Source organism: Leucopleurus acutus (genome assembly GCF_964270905.1).
Source record: "Leucopleurus acutus genome assembly, chromosome: 16".
Taxonomy (NCBI): Eukaryota; Metazoa; Chordata; class Mammalia; order Artiodactyla; family Delphinidae; genus Leucopleurus; species Leucopleurus acutus.
In genome coordinates this window covers 80,173,217-80,195,007 of record NC_139158.1, presented here as the reverse complement: position 1 = coordinate 80,195,007, position 21,791 = coordinate 80,173,217, and the positions used below count along the sequence as shown (strand labels likewise).

At 40.5% G+C, this 21,791-nt stretch overlaps 1 protein-coding gene across 2 annotated transcripts in view; it reads right to left on the bottom strand.

The window, feature by feature from the left end:
- Nucleotides 1–21,791, bottom strand: part of DOK5 (docking protein 5) — a gene marked incomplete at both ends in the record, with an annotated part of 140,595 nt that overhangs the window by 20,228 nt on the left and 98,576 nt on the right. For both annotated transcript variants that reach the window (XM_082857040.1, XM_082857041.1), the window contains 2 exons: nt 6,400–6,535; nt 19,090–19,279. In XM_082857040.1, the coding sequence (XP_082713166.1) occupies nt 6,400–6,535; nt 19,090–19,279 (326 nt within the window). The remainder of the gene's footprint in view (nt 1–6,399; nt 6,536–19,089; nt 19,280–21,791) is intronic.

The following is a 21,791-nucleotide window of genomic DNA, read 5'->3' as shown; positions in this document are numbered from 1 at the left end:
TGACAAAGCACGTGTGTGAGTGCGAGTGTGGGTGTGAGTGTGTGTTGGACTCTGCCTACTGTCCTGCCTCTTCTTCACCCATGTGCTTCACACAAGTTCGATAGTACCAAGTGTGACCCTACTTAGCTGCCTCATTTAGTTCCTGTTACATCATGTGCCATAACTTATCTAATTATCCCCTTTGGGTGATATCTCTGCTATTACACACAAGCTCCCCAAGAATGGGAACTTCATCTTCTTCAATCACTTCCCCAGCACCCTGCGGACAGCAGGGCTTAGCAAATGTTTGTAAAACAGCGGAATGTAAGCAAAAACGAATAACTCCCTCCATTCGTGTCCACATCAGCTTTGCCTCCGGTAGTACATTTTTAGAGTAAATTCCTAGATGTACTATTGCTGAGTAAAGAGACATGTGAATTGAATTTTGATCAACAGGGACAAATTGCCCTCTAAAGGGCACCAGAGCAAATTGAATCACAGGATTATACTGTTCCATGTTTTGAAGGGTTTAAATCATAAGTTTTTATCTAAATTTCAAGCTCCTTAAGATGCAAAAAAAAATTTTTACATCTTTGCAAAGATCTACTTTGCAAGCAGTAGACAGATGTTCAGTAAAAGATTTTTGAATTATAATTAATATACCAAGCTATGAAAAGGGAGTGGATATTCAGGAGTGAAAAAAAGTTGATAACTGCTTTAAGTAGTACACTAAAAAAAAAAAAAAATCTGTAAGTTAACGCAATTAACTAGAGCTCATAAACAGAAGAGGTAAAAACTGATTTTTTTGTGGGTGGATGAGTGGGGACACAGTTGTGAGAAGGCTGTTTCTACACATAAAATCCCAGCAGGTGTGGGTCTTTTTCAGTCTGAGTAGTAGTGAAATTGATTCTATGCTTTCTTTGATGCCCTCTATATTTAAAAAAAAAAAAGTGTAGACTATCATTTTTAAAATTAGGTTGAATATAAATTACTTTGGTTTGCAGAACTGTAGAAGAGTTCCTCTTGAATTCTACAAACTGATTAACAAAATTTATCTGCAAATAATTTGCAAATAAATTGCAAAATTTATTTCCAAGTCTGGAAGTAAATCAATTAAACAACAACAGAAAAGAGGGGACACAGAAAGAGCTCAGATTAAACTCTCAAACGTGGGAGCACAGTCAGGACTGCAGAGGATGGGGGAGACGTCACCCTGGGGCCTGAATGTCACCCCCAGTGGAGCCCGGCCCTGCAGCCCCCAAGGGAGCTGCTAAATGGCCATCATTCACCTTGTCACTCTCGCCTTGAAGGAAATTCTAAAAATGACAGGCCCGGCCGTGGAATGAGGAACATCCCCACACTGCCACTCCTTGTTCCAAAATTAGACTCTGTTATAGACACTGATCTCCAAGGTGGCAAAAATAGCTGGCTGCTCGGGGGAGTCCCGAACTGTCCCGGCAGAGCTTCCCTGTAGCTGCTCCAGCAGGGCAGCTCGCAGCTTGTGAGCAAACGAGTTCCTGCGGCTCCATCTCATTCAACAGTTAGTCCTTCCCCTAATACCCCAGGCCCGCCCACCCTCTTCTACACCCTATTTAGAATGAATCATAATACACTGAATTTAAAAGGAGAGGAGGTGGGGGAAGGATTATGAGGAACATGATTGCTATCTGGTCCCAAAAGTACCAAAAGAAACGAGATTTCTTATAACAGTAATAATTTTTAACATATACTCTGAGTTGATATGTATTTCTGAAAGGTACTCTGATATTCAGGGTAATTTGAAAATGCTAAGACGGTTCCCAGCGCGGATATAAAAGAAACAGAAGGGCTTTAAAACCCTTCTGGGGAGTAAGGCATTGTGGCCAGAGGTAGAGGTTTAGCAACCAAATAAAAGGATCCTGCATTTCTGGCTCCAACAGTAATGAGCTCTATGGCTGTGGGCAAGTGACTTAACCGCCGTGAGCATCTGTTTTCTCGTCTATAAGATCTGGAGAGTGATTCCTTCCAGGTCAAGGGTCATGAATAATACTCCCTTGAATTATAAGACCCATGAGATCATGGGCTTTACCTGTCAATTACCGCTATATCCTACAGCATATTATGTCCACAATAAACATATTTGAATGAATAAATGAGAACGAATGAATAGGTCTACTTCACAGAGATATCGTGGTGATTAGAGAAAAAGCAAGTAAAGTGCCTGGCTTGATAAGTGGTACGGTTGTTGTTGCTAAAGAGCCTGGCATTTAGCAGATGCTTCATAAATAAATGGCATTATTAGCAACACGCCATAAAGCAGGAAACATACTTAAAAGGTAAAATCAAAGCACTAAATAAACATTGTTCCAGAAGTTTGCATGGTATGGGGACAGACACCAAGGTGGCCCCCTGATCTCCTCCTCTAGGTGTGCACACCCTTGTGTGGTCCCCTCTCTCTCGTGACTGTGGGAAGGACTTGTGACTTGCTTCCAACCAAGAGCCTATGACGGGATGATGGGATGTCACGACCATGGTTAGGATACATAGGATTGTGGTCTTGCTGACTTTGATGAAGCAAGTGGCTATGTTGGGAAACCCACATGACAAGAAGTTGAGGGTGGTCCCTGGGAACTAAGGATGGCCTCCATCCACTAGCCAACAAGAAACTGAGGCCCTTGATCCTGCAGCCCCAAGGAACTAACTTCCACTAACAACCACTGTGAGCTTGTGAGCAGGTCGTTCCCCAGTCTAACCTTAAGATGAGACTAGAGTATCTCAGCCTTGTGAGAATCTGAAGCCGGAGGCCCATGTAAGCCATGCCAACATTCTTGACCCATGGCAACTATGAGATAACATACGTGTGTTGTTTTAGGGTGCACAGTTTGTGGCACTTTGTTACACAGCAACAGAAAACTTATACATGTAACATAGGGAGGACATCAATTGGCCACAGCATGGCTAGCAAATGCCCAGAGAAGGACCACTTGCTGAGTGACAATGGAGAGTGGTAGGGACTGCGGAGAACTGAAGATTTCCATTCTACCTGAAGAGGGAAGGCACCACCAGGCATATCCGATGGTTGCCACGTGGGGGTGTGAGATCAGTGTGGCCTTTTCACTTTTTAAGATACTACAGAAATCTGAGCTTTATGTGAAACCTCTTAACTTTTAAATGTCAGCCGTTAATTTGGAATTTTTAGAACAGCAGTGACCTGATCTCATGCAGGGCAAAGAAAACGTGTCTAGGGGCTTGATTCCAAGATAAAGTGTAAAGTGGGGTTATCCCAGCACACTTGCTCCAAATTGGAGCCCCACTACTTCCAAGCTGGTGGTGCTGCGCCCTCCCTCCAAGGGTCATTGGGAGGGTTAGAAAGTACACACAAAGTCCTTAAAATATTGTCTGCTACAGAGTAGAGACACGATACATTTTTATTATTTTTGATATTATTATTGTATTCGTTACCTATAGCTGTTGTAACAAATTCCCACATGTACAACCACACAAATTTATCCCCTTACGGCTCTGGAGGCCAGAGGTCTGAAATCAGATTCACTGTGCTAAAGTCAAGGTGTCAGCTGGGCTGGTTCCTTTTGGAGGTTCCAGGGGAGAATCCATTTCCTTGCTTTTTCCAGTTTCTAGAGGCCACCTATATTCTTTGGGTCACGTCTCTTTCTACCTTCAAACCATCAGCACAGACCCTTCAAAAATCTCTGTCTGTCCCTCTGCTTCCATCGCCACATCACCTTCCGTCTGGCTCTCACTCCTCTGGCTTCCTTCTTACAAGGACCTTGTGATGACACTGGGCCCACCTGGATAATCCAGGACAATCTCCCCATCTCAAGAGCTTTCACTTAATCACATCTGCAAAGTCCCTTCTGCCATATAAGGTAATGTTCACAGGTTCCAGGGATTAAGGTGGGAAAGATTTGGGGGAGCTGTTGTTCAGCCTACCGCAATAATGACTATAATGATGATGATAATAAAATAAAAGTTATTATTACTATCCGACCCACAAGTCTCCTCTTTCTGACTTCTGGGATTCAAGGTCATAAGTCTGATCCAAACCCCTTCACTCAAGGCTGCAACTTCAAACTGTCATACGTTCCACAGTGAAGCATTCTGTCTTGGGAGTTAGTGGCAGCTAACAGCGGGTTAGGGCTTCCGAATAATGAGGTTAGCTTCACCATCTTTCTCCATTCGTGACCTTGACCATCTCAGAGAAGCAAGCCAGTAGTGGCATAAAGGCAATTCCTAGTCAAGAATAGAGCCAATCCACGTGGATCCACTCCCAGTGACCAGAATATGCAAAACTCTAACTTAGGGGCTTCAGTATCACCTTCATTTGTTTCATTTTAGCACAGTATCTCTTTTCTCCCCTAATCAGAGATGGATTGAAGGATGTTGATTTTTAAGCATTTCACAATCGCCGGTTTAACTTCCTTGAGATTCAGATTCCGTTTTGAAGCTTACTCATTTCCATCTAAAACAGGATGTGTTTACTTTTAAAATCATTCATTTTATAGAACTTGTTAAGCATACAGCAAATTAAGAGCAAACAACATTATATTCCAGTTAAAACTGCAAAAGGATGATCTGAACGAATTACTCATACTCCTGATTAATTTTTAGTGGAAGTAATGAGGAGGCGTAAATGGAAAAACATGGGCGTGCAGAACCTGCTTTTCAAGTAGATAACAATGTGTGCTCATCGATGGCTTTACAAAAAGGTAACCTTAAAAAAACTTCTTCAGACCTTTAAAGGCATCTTGTGTAGCGCACAACTTTAATGCAATGACATTGCCCTGTAAGTTCAAAACAACTTGAACTCTCCTCCCTCCCTCCTTCTCTCCTTTTGCTCGCTTTGGCTTTACAATGGCAAAGTTAAACAGTTGCAGCAGAAACTATCTTTGACCACAAAGCCTAAAATATTGCTATCTCGCCCTTTACTAAAGTTTTGCTGATCCCTGCTCTAAAATCCCAGAGCGCTGCATGCACAAGTTGTTCGGGAATAATCTGGGGATCCTTTGGGATAGATCATACTACATGCTTTTCCCATCTTTAAATCCAACCACCCCACACGGTTAAATCATAACTTTTCAAACGGCCCTAATGTTACCATGCCAACCCAGTTCCTTTTGGTTTTGCAGATTTCTTTCCAGATGTGAATCTCTATGCATGTGTTTGCAGCCACACTGCATGATTTGCATTATTTAACTGTTGTACATTCATTTCGCATTTTGTAAATTTACTGTTCTTAAAGAAGAAGCTCATGAATCATAATTGTCTGTACAATGCACAGTCCCTGGCACTAAGCAATTAAAGAGTAGGGGTTCTGGGAGAGAATTTACGTACGCTCATGTGTATTTGCGTTTGCAGTGTTTTTATACATTGATGACTATGAAGGTTTACCCACTAGAGATGGCAAATGCATGGTTGTGGGCAGGATGGAGTCTTACAGGTAGGTTTCCTTTGTCCCACAAAGCATTACTGGTTTTTGTTGTTGGTTTCAGCTGGAATTAATTTCCAACAGTTACAAACGGGAAGATACTATAAACAGTCAAATTCTTGACTTATCTGGAAAAATCAAGAACTCTCCTACACGGAAACCACGATCTCATGTCGACAGTTGTCTGGTCTTGAGCTTTTGATATTTCACCCCAGTTTCCTCTCAGCCCTCTTCTCTCACCTTCATTTTCTCTCTGACCTCTGCTGACATTTGAAATGACTACTTCTGCTACAGTTAAAAATATTATATATATCTATAGATCGATAACCCACATAGCTGTGTCTATAGATTTCCATACATATCCAAAATGATTTTACTGTACATACACACACACTGCAATGGACTGAATATTGTGTCCCCCACTCCCAAATTCATATGCTCAAATCTTAACCCCCAAAGTGATGGCATTAGAAGGTAGGGCCTATGGGAGATGCTTAGGTCATGAGGGCAGAGCCCTCATGAATGGCATTAGCGCTCTTACAAAAGAGACCCCACAGAGATCTCTCACCCTTTCTGCCATATGAGACACAGTGAAAAGACAGCCATCCATGAACCAGGGAGCGGGTCACACCAGAATCCGCCGGCACCTTGATCTTGGACTTCCCAACCTCCCAGTGAGGAATAAATAAATTTGTTTTTTATAACTCACTCAGTCTATGGTGTTTTGTTGTAGGAGCCCACGTTGATTAAACACACAGGTAACAACTGAGGCACAAAGCGGGTAAACAGATGATGAGGCAGTGTATAGTTACTGTGTTACCAGGTGGCCTTTTGGAGCTTTCCAAGGATGGCATTTAATCCAAGTACTACATTGCTGAGTACAGGAGTAAATCTTCTGCCCAAAAATATACTGACCATATTTTCAGCACAAAGATTCCGAGACTAAATTCTACAGCGGCGTACACTGGGTCGTAAGCAAGAAATTCCACACGTACCATTGAATTTTTCACGCTCTGTAGCAAGCGCTCGTGCTGCTCAGCTATGGCCAAGGCAGCAGAGTGGACTTTCTGGTAGATGGCCTCCCCATCTCGCGTCTGAAAGATAAACAGCCCTTCACCAGTCTCACACATCCTGTGAAAACAAAGACAGAGAGCTTCTGAAAACCAGCTCCTACAAGTTCAATGCCCCTAAAGCCTAGAGTAGTCTGATACGAGGCTCATTTATTTTGTATGAGATTAGGATCCTTGTTCACATGTGCTAAACAGAGTTAACTAGAATCAAAGTGTTCGATGAATTGGTATTAATAAGGACAGGGAACCAATCACTTTAAGCCAAAATGGTGCCCAATGTTTTTTGTCCTGAAGGTTTTGTCATAGAAGGTTAATAAGCTGTTTCTGGATTCTTAGTATAATCCCTCTACTTCCTGTATGAGTCTCAAAGAGGACACCTGTGCTACGGCCTTCCCATCACAGTGCGTGAATCAGAAACTCATCAGAAACGGCGCCATGTAGCTCAGAGGTAAAAGAAGGATTCTATGACTCTCAGATTCTGTCCTAACCTTCCTTACAGACAATGGCTTGAAGAGTGATTTCACTCCCAAAGGCAACTATGCTTTCCCAAATCACAGATCAAATTTTACTCTAGGTGTTCACTCCATGAGATGAACCAAACACAGCTAAGAGGTTTTTTTTTTAAATGAACATAACTTTGCTGAATTAATGTGTGGAACATAAGAGAAGTTACTCAAGGAAAGCTAGATGGGTTTCAACATTAATGTTAGGGATTAAGAAGAGGATCATTTCTACCTCAGACTGTTAAAAAATGAATTATATTAATAATGGAAGATAGGTACACATAATTAGGCAAGAACCAAATAAATGTGTTTTAACTACTATATATACACGCACACATACATACATACATGTATATATATATGTATAGTGTGTTACATATAATTAATAAATATATTTAATTACTCTAAATATTTTTAAAGACTTGGACAAAATCCTATTATCAAGGATAATTTTTAAAAGGATATTTTTTAAAGTTCTGATTTTGATACATACGTATATCAAAGATAAACTAAGAGGTTGTTTTTGTTTTAAAGAACAATATTTAATTATTATATTATTTATATTTATTAATAATTACTTCATTATTCTAAAATACAATTCCACTCCTTCCACCTCAGAATCTCTTGCTGAAAAACTGAATACTGGCCTTAATGCCTGAGTTTTGCTCACACCTAGAGGCTCACATCTAAAGAACTTTTTAACACAGCATGGAAACTAAGCAAATTTTCAACCCAAACCTGTTAAATATTTTATCTATTCCAGTCTATGCAGTTAGTGCAACAAGAAAGGAAGACTTATCCTTATTTTCCACAGTTGGCTCAATACCACGGCCATATGGCAATTTTCAGCACATATAGCTTAGCATACGTTAATTGGTCAAAACCTGCCTCGCTTGAATTTCACTAATATGGACCATGTAAGAAGAAAGAGAAAAACTAGAAGGCTCTTTCAACCAGCTAATATAAAGAACTAGCTTATGAGGTTGATCATGTGATTTTAATTATTGAGTCATCCTAATCCAAGGAAGAACTAAAAACTAAAATTCAAAGCATATTTACTCAAGTCCCATTTCCTTCCTGAAGACTTCCTAAAATACTTCAGTCCTCACTGCTATCCCCTCTTTATTTGATCCACCATACAAATTTGACTCTGCTACTTGGCACCTAATTCCGCAAGGTTTTAATTTTTTCACACCACTTTTTTTTTCCATCAAAGATGGAAATATAATTTGTTAAGAGGAGGGTAACCTCAATCAATTATTAAACAGGAAGAGGTGCTCTTCTGTTTCCTCTAGGGCAGAGGTCATTTTTACTTACTTAGATGCCAACCTTGGTGGCAGAAAGGATGAAGGTACCTGTTACTGGGAAACATTTGTAGGAAAATTGATTCATAGCAAACCCTGCAGCTGTGTTTCTAAAACTTGACAATCTAGTGGCTTTTAAGGTTTTTGTAACGGCAACCCGCAGTAATAAGTATAGCTTAGATTGTGACCTAGTACATCTGTTGATCTATTTATCTATCACCTAGTTATTATTTAGCTATTTATCTAACATCAATTTATAATATGTTAATATTTTCTATTTTATATATATATATATATATATATATATATATATATATTTTTTTTTTTTTTTTTTTTTGCGGTACGCAGGCCTCTCACTGCTGTGGCCTCTGCCGTTGCGAAGCACAGGCTCCGGACGTGCAGGCTCAGCGGCCATGGCTCACGGGCCCAGCCGCTCCGCGGAATGTGGGATCTTCCCGGACCGGGGCACGAACCCGTGTCCCCTGCATCGGCAGGCGGGCTCTTAACCACTGCACCACCAGGGAAGCCCCTCTATTATATTTTTTAATACCAGTGGTGAAGTGCTTAATTTACATTATGACTCACTAACTAGTGAAATCTACTCTTTGAAAATCACTCTTTTATCCAATGTCTGCTTTTGGTTAACATAACAAAGCCACAACCATCCTTTAATGACATCTGACTCTCTAAATAATTACTGTGATCAGAAACAAACTAAATCAAAACAGAGTATCAAGTATTCTTCTTGAAAGTACACAGACTTTCCCTGCCTCCACCTAAGGATCTGAAAGACACAGACACTCACACACATACACACACTAACACATACACACACTCACACATACACACACTCACACATACACACTTACCACTTACAGAAAGAACCAGGAGTCACAACCTCAAATTCCATCAGGGTTCAGACAAAGAACGTGAATGGATAAAGATGCTCAGACCCCTACAACACACAGCCACACAGAGGGAGCGTAGCTAATGGACACCAGCCACCAGTCAGCCCTGGTCACGTTTAAATGGGGAAATACGAGTCCAATGTAGCCACACTTCTGATTGTCTAAGAGAAATCAGAAATTTTGATTTTTATATGAAATAACCTGAATTTTTTAATGTTGGCAACTTTTTCCTTTTTTTTTTTTGTTTAAGCTGTGGGAGCCAAAATGCCTCTAAGGACCAGATCTGGCCAAGAGGCCGCCAGTTTGCGTTAAAGGCACAAACATGCACTAAAGAGCTCTAAACAGAACAGGAATTAGGCCTTTGGTTTGCCTAATTGTTGGGACTTTCATCCATACTGTTCAAAGGTATATGCCCTTCAGTGGGACAGCAGCGACCCAGAAAGCGTGGATAATGTACAAAATTGACCTTAGATGCTCTTCCATACAGTCTCTTCTAACCTCTACCCACGAGTTCTTTTATTTCATTCATGCCCCTCAACCCAACAGACTTGTTTGGTGCTGTTTCTATAAATTTATTTAGTTATTTATTTTTGGCTACGTTGGGTCTTCGTGGCTGCGTGCAGGTTTTCTCTAGTTGTGTCAAGCGGGGGCTACTCTTCGTTGCGGTGCGTGGGCTTCTCATTGCCATGGCTTCTCTTGTTGCGGAGCACAGGCTCTAGGTGCGTGGGCTTCAGTAGTTGTGGCGCACGGGCTTAGTTGTTCTGCGGCATGTTGGATCCTCCCGGAGCAGGGCTCGAACCCTTGTCCCCTGCATTGGCAGGTGGATTCTTAACCATCACGCCAGCAGGGAAGTCCCTGGTGCTGTTTCATAAGCAGCTTTACAAGCCATTTAAAATGTTATTAGAGGCCTTTGGCAAAATAATATAATGGGCCAACTTCCCAAGGCAAGTAAGAAGAAAATAGGGAAAAAAAGAAAAAAGGAAAGGAAAGGAAGTCAAAAAAAAAGCACATCAAAGGGGTAATGGTCTTACATAACCTAATACGGCTACGTCTGCTTCACATCTCTGGAGAAAACACAACACAGAGCAAAGACGTTCTAATGGGTTCATCTATCACAGACTTGCAAATACACAGTCTTGACGTTTTTCTTTTTGGCCACACCATGCAGCTTGCAGAATCTTAGTTCCCCAACCAGGGATTTAACCCAGGCCCACGGCAGTGAAAGCACTGAGTCCTAACCACCGAACTGCTAGGGAATTCCCTTCAAGTCTTGACTTTTAATGGTCCTGATTCCTTTCTTTCTCTTTACCCACTGACTTTGACCTTGGACACTTCTAGCATCCAAAGCCGTCCCAAATGCCCCAAGCCTCTTTCCTGATGGCCTTATGCTAACAGAACCAGTGGATGGAAACCCAGAGGAAGTAAAATAATGAGTTTAAGTTGGGCCTTTCCTATGTCCTTTGTGAAGATAAGGTTCAGATATAAGAACTCTGTGACCATATAGATGCACATCTAGCTTTGAATTTCTCAGTAACTACTTTGCCTAAATGATATGCCTGTCACTCCAAACCATGGATTATGCAATTAGTTAAGAATCCATAAGAAAACTGTAAGAAAATCCATAAGAGCTCAGAAAGTATTGGGAAATTCATTCATGCATGCACACAGTAAGCATGTATCAAGGCAGCATGGAATAAAAGGCTTGGTAAAGGTACAGACTTGGGCTCCAGGCCGCCTGTCTGGGATTGCCCCTTACCAGCTTTGTGCCTGGTACACGTTAGTTAACTTCCCTAAGCCTGCATATCCATCTGTAAAATAAATATAATGATAGTAACTGTCACCTAGATTTATTAAAAGTATCAAATACGATACTCAGAATGCACAAAGCACATCTTCAAATAATGTGCACTTCCATTATTTCACTGGAATGTAAGCTCCACGTGGACACAGATTGTTTTCTAATTTATTCACAGCTTTTCCACCAGGGCCCAGCACAGGACTTGGCCTATATCTAGTGTCCAATAAATAACTGTAGAATAGATTAGGAAACAGCAGACAGGGCTAGGAAAGGAGTGACTGAGAACTTGACTCACGCTTCCTGGAGCAAGTTTTATTTAAACTGAGGGGTCACTGAGCCACCGTGGGGAGGGAAGTGGTTTGGATGAGAAAGCAGGAAGAACAGTGTGACAGGCACAACTGCACACAGAATGCCTTGAGGTGGGACAAAGCTAAGAGACAAGAGGACACGTTGGAGAGAGGGCAGGGGGAGGGGCGGCCCGCATGCCGTGACCCACAAGGGCTCTGAAACAATGCTCTTCACTGTCTCCAAGTCACCACCTGCATGCGACAGCTTGCACTAGCACTGAACGCCCGACTTTCTAATCTTTATTCCTTCCCTTTGACAATGACATTCCACACCAACATAGTTTATTAGAAAAATACTAATGGAATTGAAATTATGAAGACCAAAATAAATGACCTCACGGAGGACAGTATTAATAAGCAAACTTATGAAGTTAGAAAGCCAATCGACTCAACAGTTCCTCACTTTCAAGATGTTTTTTGTGCATGTGCGTGTGTACATGTGTATGTGTGTGTCTTTAGGATATTTAAACATTGCTAAAGGCAGAATGTATCTTACCCTCAACATGTATATTTAAGATAATCTTTTCTTCTCTCCATCCCTGCCATAGGGGTTATTAGATCAGTATTGATTTTTCACTTTTACAATTATATATTATAACTGAAAGAATGCGGTACTTGTCACACTAACATTAGGCAAATCATAACAGCGGCTGCAGCGGATGTAAACAAAGGTAAAGGCAGAGGCTTTGTCTTTGAGGAGTTTACAATTCGTTTGGTTAGACAAGATCTACACATGCGAATGGGTTCAAAGATAATATAATGGTAGAGTGAGCCGTTACAGGTCAGAGGAACAATCAAGAAAGGAAAGGTGGGCTTCCCTGGTGGCGCAGTGGTTGAGAGCCTGCCTGCCGATGCAGGGGACACGGGTTCGTGCCCCGGTCCGGGAAGATCCCACATGCCGCGGAGCGGCTGGGCCCGTGAGCCATGGCCGCTGAGCCTGCGCGTCCAGAGCCTGTGCTCCGCAATGGGAGAGGCCACAACAGTGAGAGGCCCGCGTACAGCAAAAAAACAAAAACAAAAAACTGCACCCCTCCTTTGACACTTTCTATCGAACACCTTTATTTTTCACTGTGGGACTTACACCTTCTAACATCTGTTGTACTTTTTCTTAATGTTTGTCATAGTCTGTATCCCCTCTCCTCTAGAGAGTAAGTGTCATAACAACAGAACACATCTATGTTTTATTTATTGCTACATACATAGTGCTTGGAACCACACCAGGCTCTCAGGGTACACTCAGGGAATGTGATGAAAGAAGGCATCATTCAATTTTTACTAGTCCTTTACTAGAATTCTGAGGTACTGTCATATATAAAGTGGTCACATACACTAGTGGGCCACCACCTATGAAAAGATGGTCGCACCACGCAAATACCCAACAGGTATACAAAAAATGCCCCACATCACTAACCATCAGGGAAATCAAAACCACAATGAAATATCACCTCATACCTGTTAGAATGGCTACTGTAAACAAGACAAGAGATAACAAGGGATGGTGAGGACATAGGGAAAAGGAAATCCTTGTGCACTGTTGGTGAGAATGTAAACTGGTGCAGCCACTATGAAAAATGGTGTGGAGGTTCTTCAAAAGATTAAAAACAGAACTGCCAAAAGATCCAGCAATTCCACTTCTGGGTATATATCCAAAGGAAATGAAATCACGATCTCAAAAGAGATATCTGCAACCCCATGTTCACTGCAGCATTACTTACAATAGCCGAGACATAGAAATAACCTTAGAGTCCACTGGTAGACGAATGGATAAAGAAAATGTAGTGTGTGTGTATATACACAGACACTGGAATACTATTAAGTCGTAAAAAAAAAAAGAAGACAATCCTGCCATTCGTGACAACATGGATGGAACCTGAGGGCATTATGCTAAGTGAAGTAAGTCAGACAAAGAAAGACAAACACTGTATGATCTCACTGACATGTGGAATCTGAAAAAAGCCAAACTCATAGAAACAGGGAGTAGAAAGGTGGTTTCCAGGGGTTGCAGGAGGAGGAAAAGGGGAGATAGATGTTGGTCTAAGGGTACAGACTTCAAGCTGTAAGATGAGTAAGTTCTGGGCATCTAATGTACAGAATGGTGACTATAATTAAAAATACTGTATTGTATACCTGAAAGTTACAAAGAGAGTAGATCTTAAATGTTTCTCACCACAAAAAAAGGTAATTACGTGAGGTGATGAAGGCGTTAACTAACCTTACTGTGGTGATCATTTTGCAATACATACAGGTATCAAACCATCACCTTGTACACCTTAAACTTAAAGAATGTTCTGTATCATTTATACCTCAATAAAGCTGGAAAAATAAATAAATTAAATAAAAATACGCCTTAAATTTTTTTTTAAAGATGGCCACAAGACAGGAGGCATTGGTGAGTGTCTAATTTCTTTTTCCGAAGGTCACAAGAAAGTCATCCTTTCCTTTAAGGATTTCATATGCTAGAACCAACCACAGAAGCTCAAAGGTAAGAGGGGACCTAGCTAAGCTTCTTATGATGGCCTTGTCTGTGTTCACACCCACACACCTAGCACAGTGTCTGGCAGAGAACAGACGGGCAATAATGAAAGATCTTTAAAGATGATGATTAAAGAGGTTACTCTGTAGAGTGGAAAGGGGACTCTCCCTTCTGATTTCACACGCGCCTCCACTCAAGCAATATTTATAATACAATTATAAACGAAAATTTATAAATAAAAAATCTAAAATTATTTTTTAGATCGATGCTAATGAAGAATGAATGGCCATATAAACGGCACAATTGTAGCTTGTTTTCTTTCAAAAGAAGAGAATTTCACTTCCTCTGAGCTAGGCTGTGTGGGATCTAACGCATTTGTATTTAAATTTCTCTATTCGACATAGTAGGAAGCGCCAAGTACATTTTATTTGTTAATTTGCTTTCAATCCTTTAGTAAGAATGAATATATGCTCTACAAAATATTTAGAAGTGAGGGATTACTAAGTAGCTTAGAATCAAGAAGACAAATAGAGAATATCCAAAGGTTTATATGAGAATAATGGTCCTTTTACAGGTACACTCATCTACAGTTTTCTTCTCCAATGAAAAGTTATTTCACCAGTTAAACTTGTTTTTAGAGTGATATACACAAGACACAGATGATTTCTTTTCCAAGACTGTTCAGATGTCTTTACATCCAGAAAAAGCCTTTTTCACCAATTTGTGCACTCCATTTAAGGAAAAGAATTTGTATATGCAATGTCAATTTTCACATATTCTTGGCAAACCTAAAAGTTTCTCTTAAAACGATGTCAAAAGCACGAGAGGGACATTCTCTGGCGGGTAAAGAGAGGCACCCAGGTGTGGTAATTATTCACCACTTTCTGCCAAATGTCACCTGAGCTGCCCTCAGCCCTGCAGGTGCTAAACCGAGGGTAGTCATTTAAATCGGTCAGGAGGTAGGACAGAGCCTGACACTGAAGCAAGCGGGGAACTGGGCAGCCAGCTGTGAAATTCACAGGGAAACTTACTGGACACCTGCCACCATGCTTTAAACAGTAACGTTTCAAGAATAGTTCCACGGGGGGATGTTGCCGCAGTTAAAACTTCATGTCAACTGGACCTTCCCATGAAAAAATCACAGACCCTGCCAATCTGATGAGCTTCACTGAAGCCTCAAGGCATTCCAAGTGGAAAGAAGCAAACAAACAAACAAAAAACTAGAAAAAACTCAAATAAAATAAGCAATGTGTACTCTTCCCCCATCCCTCCCCCCAGATAAGCTAATTGTTCTTTATCTCCAGGGGCAATAAGTGGCAATTAATTGTGCAACTGCACTTTATTAAAAAGATTATATTTCAACTGTGGAATTCTTCAAGGAAAAAACAGAGGTACGGTCAGAATTGCCTATATTGGGGAAGAGAGGGAGAAACAGCATCTAGAAGACTCTAATGACCTTTGATCATGATACTGCCGCCCAGGAGAGATGAACAATTCTGACTGCACTCTGAACTAAAAGAACAAATAGGAGGTTCCAGAATTAAAGTAAACTAAGATAATTTATACATGAGTGCTGGTTATGCAGTATGCCTTCTCTTCCTTAGCTCTGGAGAGCTCACTCAGAACTAGGCTAACCTAGCAGAGTGGTGATACTTAGCCTTCTTAGAAATCTATAGGGTTTGGAAGTAAGAAGAGCTGAGCGTGTTCCTGAATCCACCACTTACTTACTGGTCTCATGCCTTTGGATCAGTCGCACAGACGCCCAAGTTTCCCCTTAGGATGAGCATGATAACATCCCCTGGTTTATATGACGAGCAAATGGCTTAAATGAGACAGTGCATGTGAAATGCTTAGTACAGCAACTTTTGTTTAGTAAGGGCTCAGTAAGTATCAGTATTTATTTTCAATGGTTGATATGCTTGTTAGAGCAGTTTTTCACCTGGATAACTGGACCTGATAATTCTTTGTTGTGGGGCTTGTTTGCGCAGCACACGTTGTGACAACTAAAAATGTCTCCAGACTTTGCCAAACGTCCCTTAGGTGCAAAATCACCCCTGGTTGAGGACCACTGTTCTGCATCTCAGCACCGTTATGAGTGATATTATTAATTACAGTCAAATAGCTGCTTCATCCTATTTGCTTTGAGAAATTATTAAATACTGTACTGGACACATTTTGTTAGTTTTTTTTTAAACCTCACATCCCTTCTGATGGTGTCAGTAACGTCTTCCTGCTTTGGGAGAACCACGCCCATTCTATCTGTACCCTGTGTGCTTTCCATAAAGTCCTCAGTGCAGTTCCTGACACATAGTGAATGGAATGGTCAATATATGGTAAGAATCTATCTCTCTTCTATTGGCTGACGGTGTGAGAAGACCTCAAAGCTCCTGGAAGCCCCATGTGGAGCAGAGTGAAGCCACCTAGAAGAAACAAGACTATGATATAAAACCTAGGGTCCTCATTTGGACTCTGAATCAACCCAACCCTGAAGCCACCTCTGCTCCCTGGACTTTGGGTTCTGAAAGCCGACAAGTTTCTTGTCTGCTTGTGTCAGTTTGTGTTGACACAACTGCCTACTACCTGCCAGGCATTATGCCAGGTGTTTGTATATGTACCTTTATTTAGTCTTCATGGCCATCTTGTGAGAGATATAAATTATACCCATTTTACAGGTGGCCAACGGAAGCTCAGAGAGTTAAGTCATTCACTCAAGGTCTCACAGCCAGTATGTGATTGACTATAATTTCATTTCGTTTCCTCCACCTCCCAGCCCAGCTTATTAGGTGTGCCCCATTGTCAATCCTGGTGCGGTGAAATGGGCCATTCAGAAGGAATAACACTTAGCTCCAAGTCTAACAGAGGCTTTGCCTAGACAGAGCAGAACTTTGCCCAAGGTCTTAGGAAGATTCTCTGCATTCTAGGGGGGAAATGTTGTGACGTTTTTGCAGACGCGTGCTGGATATGTGAAAACGATCTGCCTAGAGAGACTTAACTCCTGTTCATCTATCGACATGAGACAGGGAGAAAATTATCTTAGTTAATATGACACTGCCTTATTTTGAACACATCCAAAAATAGCCAAGGGAAAGAATTATCTTCACTAATAAAGTGAGGCAGATGTGAAACCTTCACACTTGGGGGAACATGAATGATCTTATATCCTGAGCATCTTGATGGTAAGTATAAAAATTCATCTTTGAGTTTCAGGCAAAATATAAAATAGTATGATTACCTTGCATTTAACACTGTCTGGATCCTGCAGACCCAGTCCTGTTCCAAAAGTTATTATGATAAAACCTCAAAGAGACTATTAAGCCCAGCACCTTCTGGGTCATCTATATGCATTGCTATATGCATATAGATCTATATGCATCTATATGCATCTATATGCATTGCTGCTTTTACCTAAGACCACCCCAGAAGGAAGTTATTACTTAGATAAACTTACAAGGGAAGTTAAACACTTTGTAAGTGGCCAACAGCTAATAAAGAATAGCGATCAGGACCTAGGGTCTCTCTGACTCCCAAATCAATGCTCCTTACACTAGGAACCACACTGTTTGGGAAATGAGCGAGGTCCTAAGAATACATTCCCGATACTTGTCCTTCCGATTGTCCGTTCAGTCTCAGGTTTGCGCCGGCCCCATAAAGCATGACCACTGAACGAGATGCTGCTCAGAATCAATAAATATTCTAAGTCCCCACCATATCCGAGGCACAACACTGTGTGGTACGGGTTGTAGGTACTACAATCATCTAACCACTGGAGTTCGTGGACAAAATACCCAAAAGTCAGACCATAAAGAGACCAAAGTCATGAACCAAAAAGCTCCTTCATTTCCCGAGTCAGCACTTTACGGCTTTTGGCCAAAGAGGAATATTTCTGAACTTCATGTCCCCAGTATAGCCTCACTTTTCTTCCACCATTTCTTTCACTTGAGGTCCTTCAATATCTCCCCACATCCACATCTGCTACCTCTATCCTATTATTTACAAAATATGAACACGATTCTACACAAACACCTACTTAAAAATCTATATGGTTTGCTATCACACTTGGGGGAAATATCAAAGTCTTTAAAATAATCTCCTAGATCCTTAGCAGTTCTACTAAATGTCAATATGAAGAAGTTAAACTTTTGCAAGCTATGAGCAGTATTAAAACCTGGAAGATCGAGATAATTTTTAAACAGTTTCAAGGAGGGCTTCCCTGGTGGCGCAGTGGTTGGGTGTCCGCCTGCCAATGCAAGGGACACGGGTTCGTGCCCCGGTCCGGGAAGATTCCACATGCCGAGGAGCGGCTGGGCCCGTGAGCCATGGCCGCTGAGCCTGCACGTCCGGAGCCTGTGTTCCGCAACGGGAGTGGCCACAACAGTGAGAGGCCCGCGTACAGCAAAAAAAAAAAAAAAAAAGTTTCAAATAGTCATGAGATACTACAAAGGTTTACTAAATTTTTAGCCTTTGGAAGTGACAATAAAAAGCCATACATACCCATTTCCTATTATTATTTCCTATAAATAGAGTGAATCAAAGAAAAGCTGAAAAATATGAAAGTTGGAATAAATGCTGCCCCAAACAGGCCCCAAACATCTTGACCAACGCAGAATTCTTCTGCACGTCAATATGAAATACGAGGTGTACAGTCAATAGAAAAGCCTATTTTCTATGATGAAACATCTTTCATAACCAGATTTCACTGGTTACAGTTAATACATAAATAATTTCTGAGGGAATTCCCTGGCGGTCCATTGGTTAGGACTCCGCACTTTCACAGCCGAGGGCATGGGTTCAATCCCTGGTCAGGGAACTAAGATCCCACAAGCCACGCGGCGCGGCCAATAATAATAATAATTATTATTTCTGAGACCGAAGCAGGGAAATATACCCACCTTCCCAAACAAATTCTTAATTTTCTATCAAGATTTTCCTACAAGGATAATAAATAAGTAGTTCTGACATAAGAAGGATGCTGCACTAAAAATTAAAGTTTTATTTGCTCACTTGAGAACCTTTGTGTCTCTGGGAGATTCACCAATGCGTTTATACCAGTTCCATTTCCAGGTACTTAAAATTTAAATAGACCAAAGAAGAGCTGTGTGGAAAAGAAGAATTTAAACACTTTCTAGGATAGTTGTAAGAGCATCAAATTGATCGTATTTCTAAAAAGTGGATTTTAAATAATTGGGCTTTGTTTATAATAGAGTGAACAGATGAATGTGAATGGAGCATTATATGACGTGAACCTGGGGAAAAAAATGTAGAAAAACAGTCATGAAACTCACCTCCCTGCCTCAAAAGTGAACCAAGCAGCATCTCGTCCATACCGCCGCAGGGCGCTTAGCGGCCAAGAGATGAGTTTGACTCTGGGATTCTGGACGTCCCAAAGACAGATGTGCTCATATGTAATCTGCAAGGCACATTCGCCATGTACATCTAAGTTAGGAGATGGCATCAAATACACATTGAATCTCTCTGGGAGAAAAACAAAAGGTTAGTCTAAAATCCCCAGGAATAAAACATCAAAGACATTGTAGGAACAAAGAGGCATTTCAAAGTAATTCAAGTTCTTATTCTAGGTTTTGGTTGAATATTCAGGAAGATAAACCTTTCTCATAAATTAACAGTTCCAGTAAATGATTTTTTTAAATGAAGACCATATTAAATAACATAATAATGATACAGTCTGGTTGTCAACATACATGCAACACTATTTACATGAGCAAAGATCTTTTTAGAATTTTTAAATTTGCATAATAAAAATTTGTATGCCAGTAAAAGACAAAAGCAATGAAACCATTAAAAACAATTTTTTTCTTGCCAAGTACATGTTAATTACACCCACACTTTTGTGTTCACAAAAGATGCAGGTGCAAAATAATTGCTGCATGGTTTAATGATATTAAAATTATATTGATCAATTTATAATTTTCATAACTAAAGGAACACAACTCTACCCCAAATTATTTAAATAAACTAATACTAACTAACACTATGCACTTAACTGACCAACAGTTTGGAAAAATTCCAGTGGATCTATTTGAACTAGTTTTAACATGAGCTCTCTTTAGCCAAATACCGGAAAGAAATATTCATTTGCTTATTTGGATGACTGTTAACATTTAACCAAGATTACTCTGAATAAACTACTTGGCTTATTATTGCAACTGAATTTTCATCCCCTCAGATACCGTCATGGTATTTTTTATTACATTTCTAGAAAATTCATTAATTTAGGAAGCTATAGAGTCAAAATTTTAAGTGAAATATAAACAAAAATATTATTACTACAGCAAACACACTTTTATCTATCCATTGTTATGGTAGATTGCCTACATCTGAGAAAATAGTGTGGCACTAATAATATCATTGGTATTCTAAATTAATTGTTTTATAATAAGGAAGTCATTAGAATTTCCATAGACTTCAGTTTAGTAAATAGGAGTGTCAAGATTGTCTTCATAAATGTATTCAAGCATCTATTCTTCAAGTTTTCTAAGTTACTTCAAACTCCCAGTAACCAAATATTTACTGCTTTCTAATAACTATTATTTTAAAAGTATATCCTAGTGGAGCAAATTTCTCCCTGGAGAGTGCTGAAACAAGTAAGAAAGACTGTCATCATCAAGCAAAAAGTAAGAGAGACCATTACCAATTTCTTTGCTTGGAAGTTCTTCCATATAAACTACCTCATCCACGAAAAACAGCAGAAGTGGTAAGAGTGACTACTTTAGTTACAATTACTTGAAGTCATACAATTAACCTTGTAAAGTGCCTTAAAAGACAGAGCTGAGTTCAATTATAATCCCTAGTAGTTATATACCAGAGGTGTTCTTATTCCTATTTGACAGAAGAGGAAACTGCGGCACAGAAAATTGGTACCAGAAAGGTAACTCCTAGGCACAGGCAATTCTTGAATTCAGTTTGGAGCACTATCTGAATATAGCTTTGCAAATACAAAACGTGAAAAATAAGTGCTGATCTGAGCCCTCTAAAACATAATCAAAACCTGTCAGGCTTTCCTCTTTATGTTTGGCTTCATGTGCATTTGTCGGTGAGGCACTACAGGTGCCGTGCAGCCCAAGAGCATCCTGAGTTAGTGAACTGTGGAGGGAGGAGCTTGGGGCTTGGTTGTATGACCCTGGTAAAGGACTTAATTAAGCTCTCTGCCGCTCAGTTTCCCAGTCTTCAAAGAGGCTCCTCTGAATTAGCTAGCACTTCTAAGACTTCGTCAATAACACTTCCCTGGAGATGGATTCTGGCAGATACGAGGCTTCCAAGATAGTCGCCGACTGTCGATGTGTCATGAAGACATAGTTCCAACTGGAGAAAGGGCATTTTTCACTAACAACTGGAGTGTGAATCCACGGAAAGGGTCAGCACAATTCCACCTCTGCCATGTTCGTAATCAAGCCAGGTGACCCACAGCCTCTTCGGTTGTGATATATCCTCATAGATCAAGTCAACAGGCTAAGAGTAGAACTATAGGATCCCATCTATCCCATCACAAGGCCCAGTTATTTGGAGCCAAAGAAATGATCCCTCGCCTCCAAGCTCATACTGCAAACCAACATTGATTCTGTTGAAGTGTTCATGAATATTTCAGTCATTATTATTTATAATGACGTATTCCCAGGTCGAGTGTTGAGCTTAAAGAGTTGGCTCAATTGTTAGAGCTAAAAAACTATGTCACAGATTTAGGTGGGTTTAAACTTGATGAAACATTCATGAGGTCTGGATTCTATTAAAAACACTGGAAAGTGTTCAATAAAAATTTTAAGTGAAAAAAAGCAAGACAAGAACCCATTGCATTGTAAAATCTGTACTCTATAAATATAGGCTCAAGAGTATAGTCTGGAATCAAACAGTAGTTATTGGAATTGGAGCAAGACCTTTAGCTCTTTTAAGCTTCAATCTCCTCATCTGTAAAAGGGAGAAGTAATAGTACTTATATCATAGGGCTGCCAGGAAAATTAAACAGTCTAGT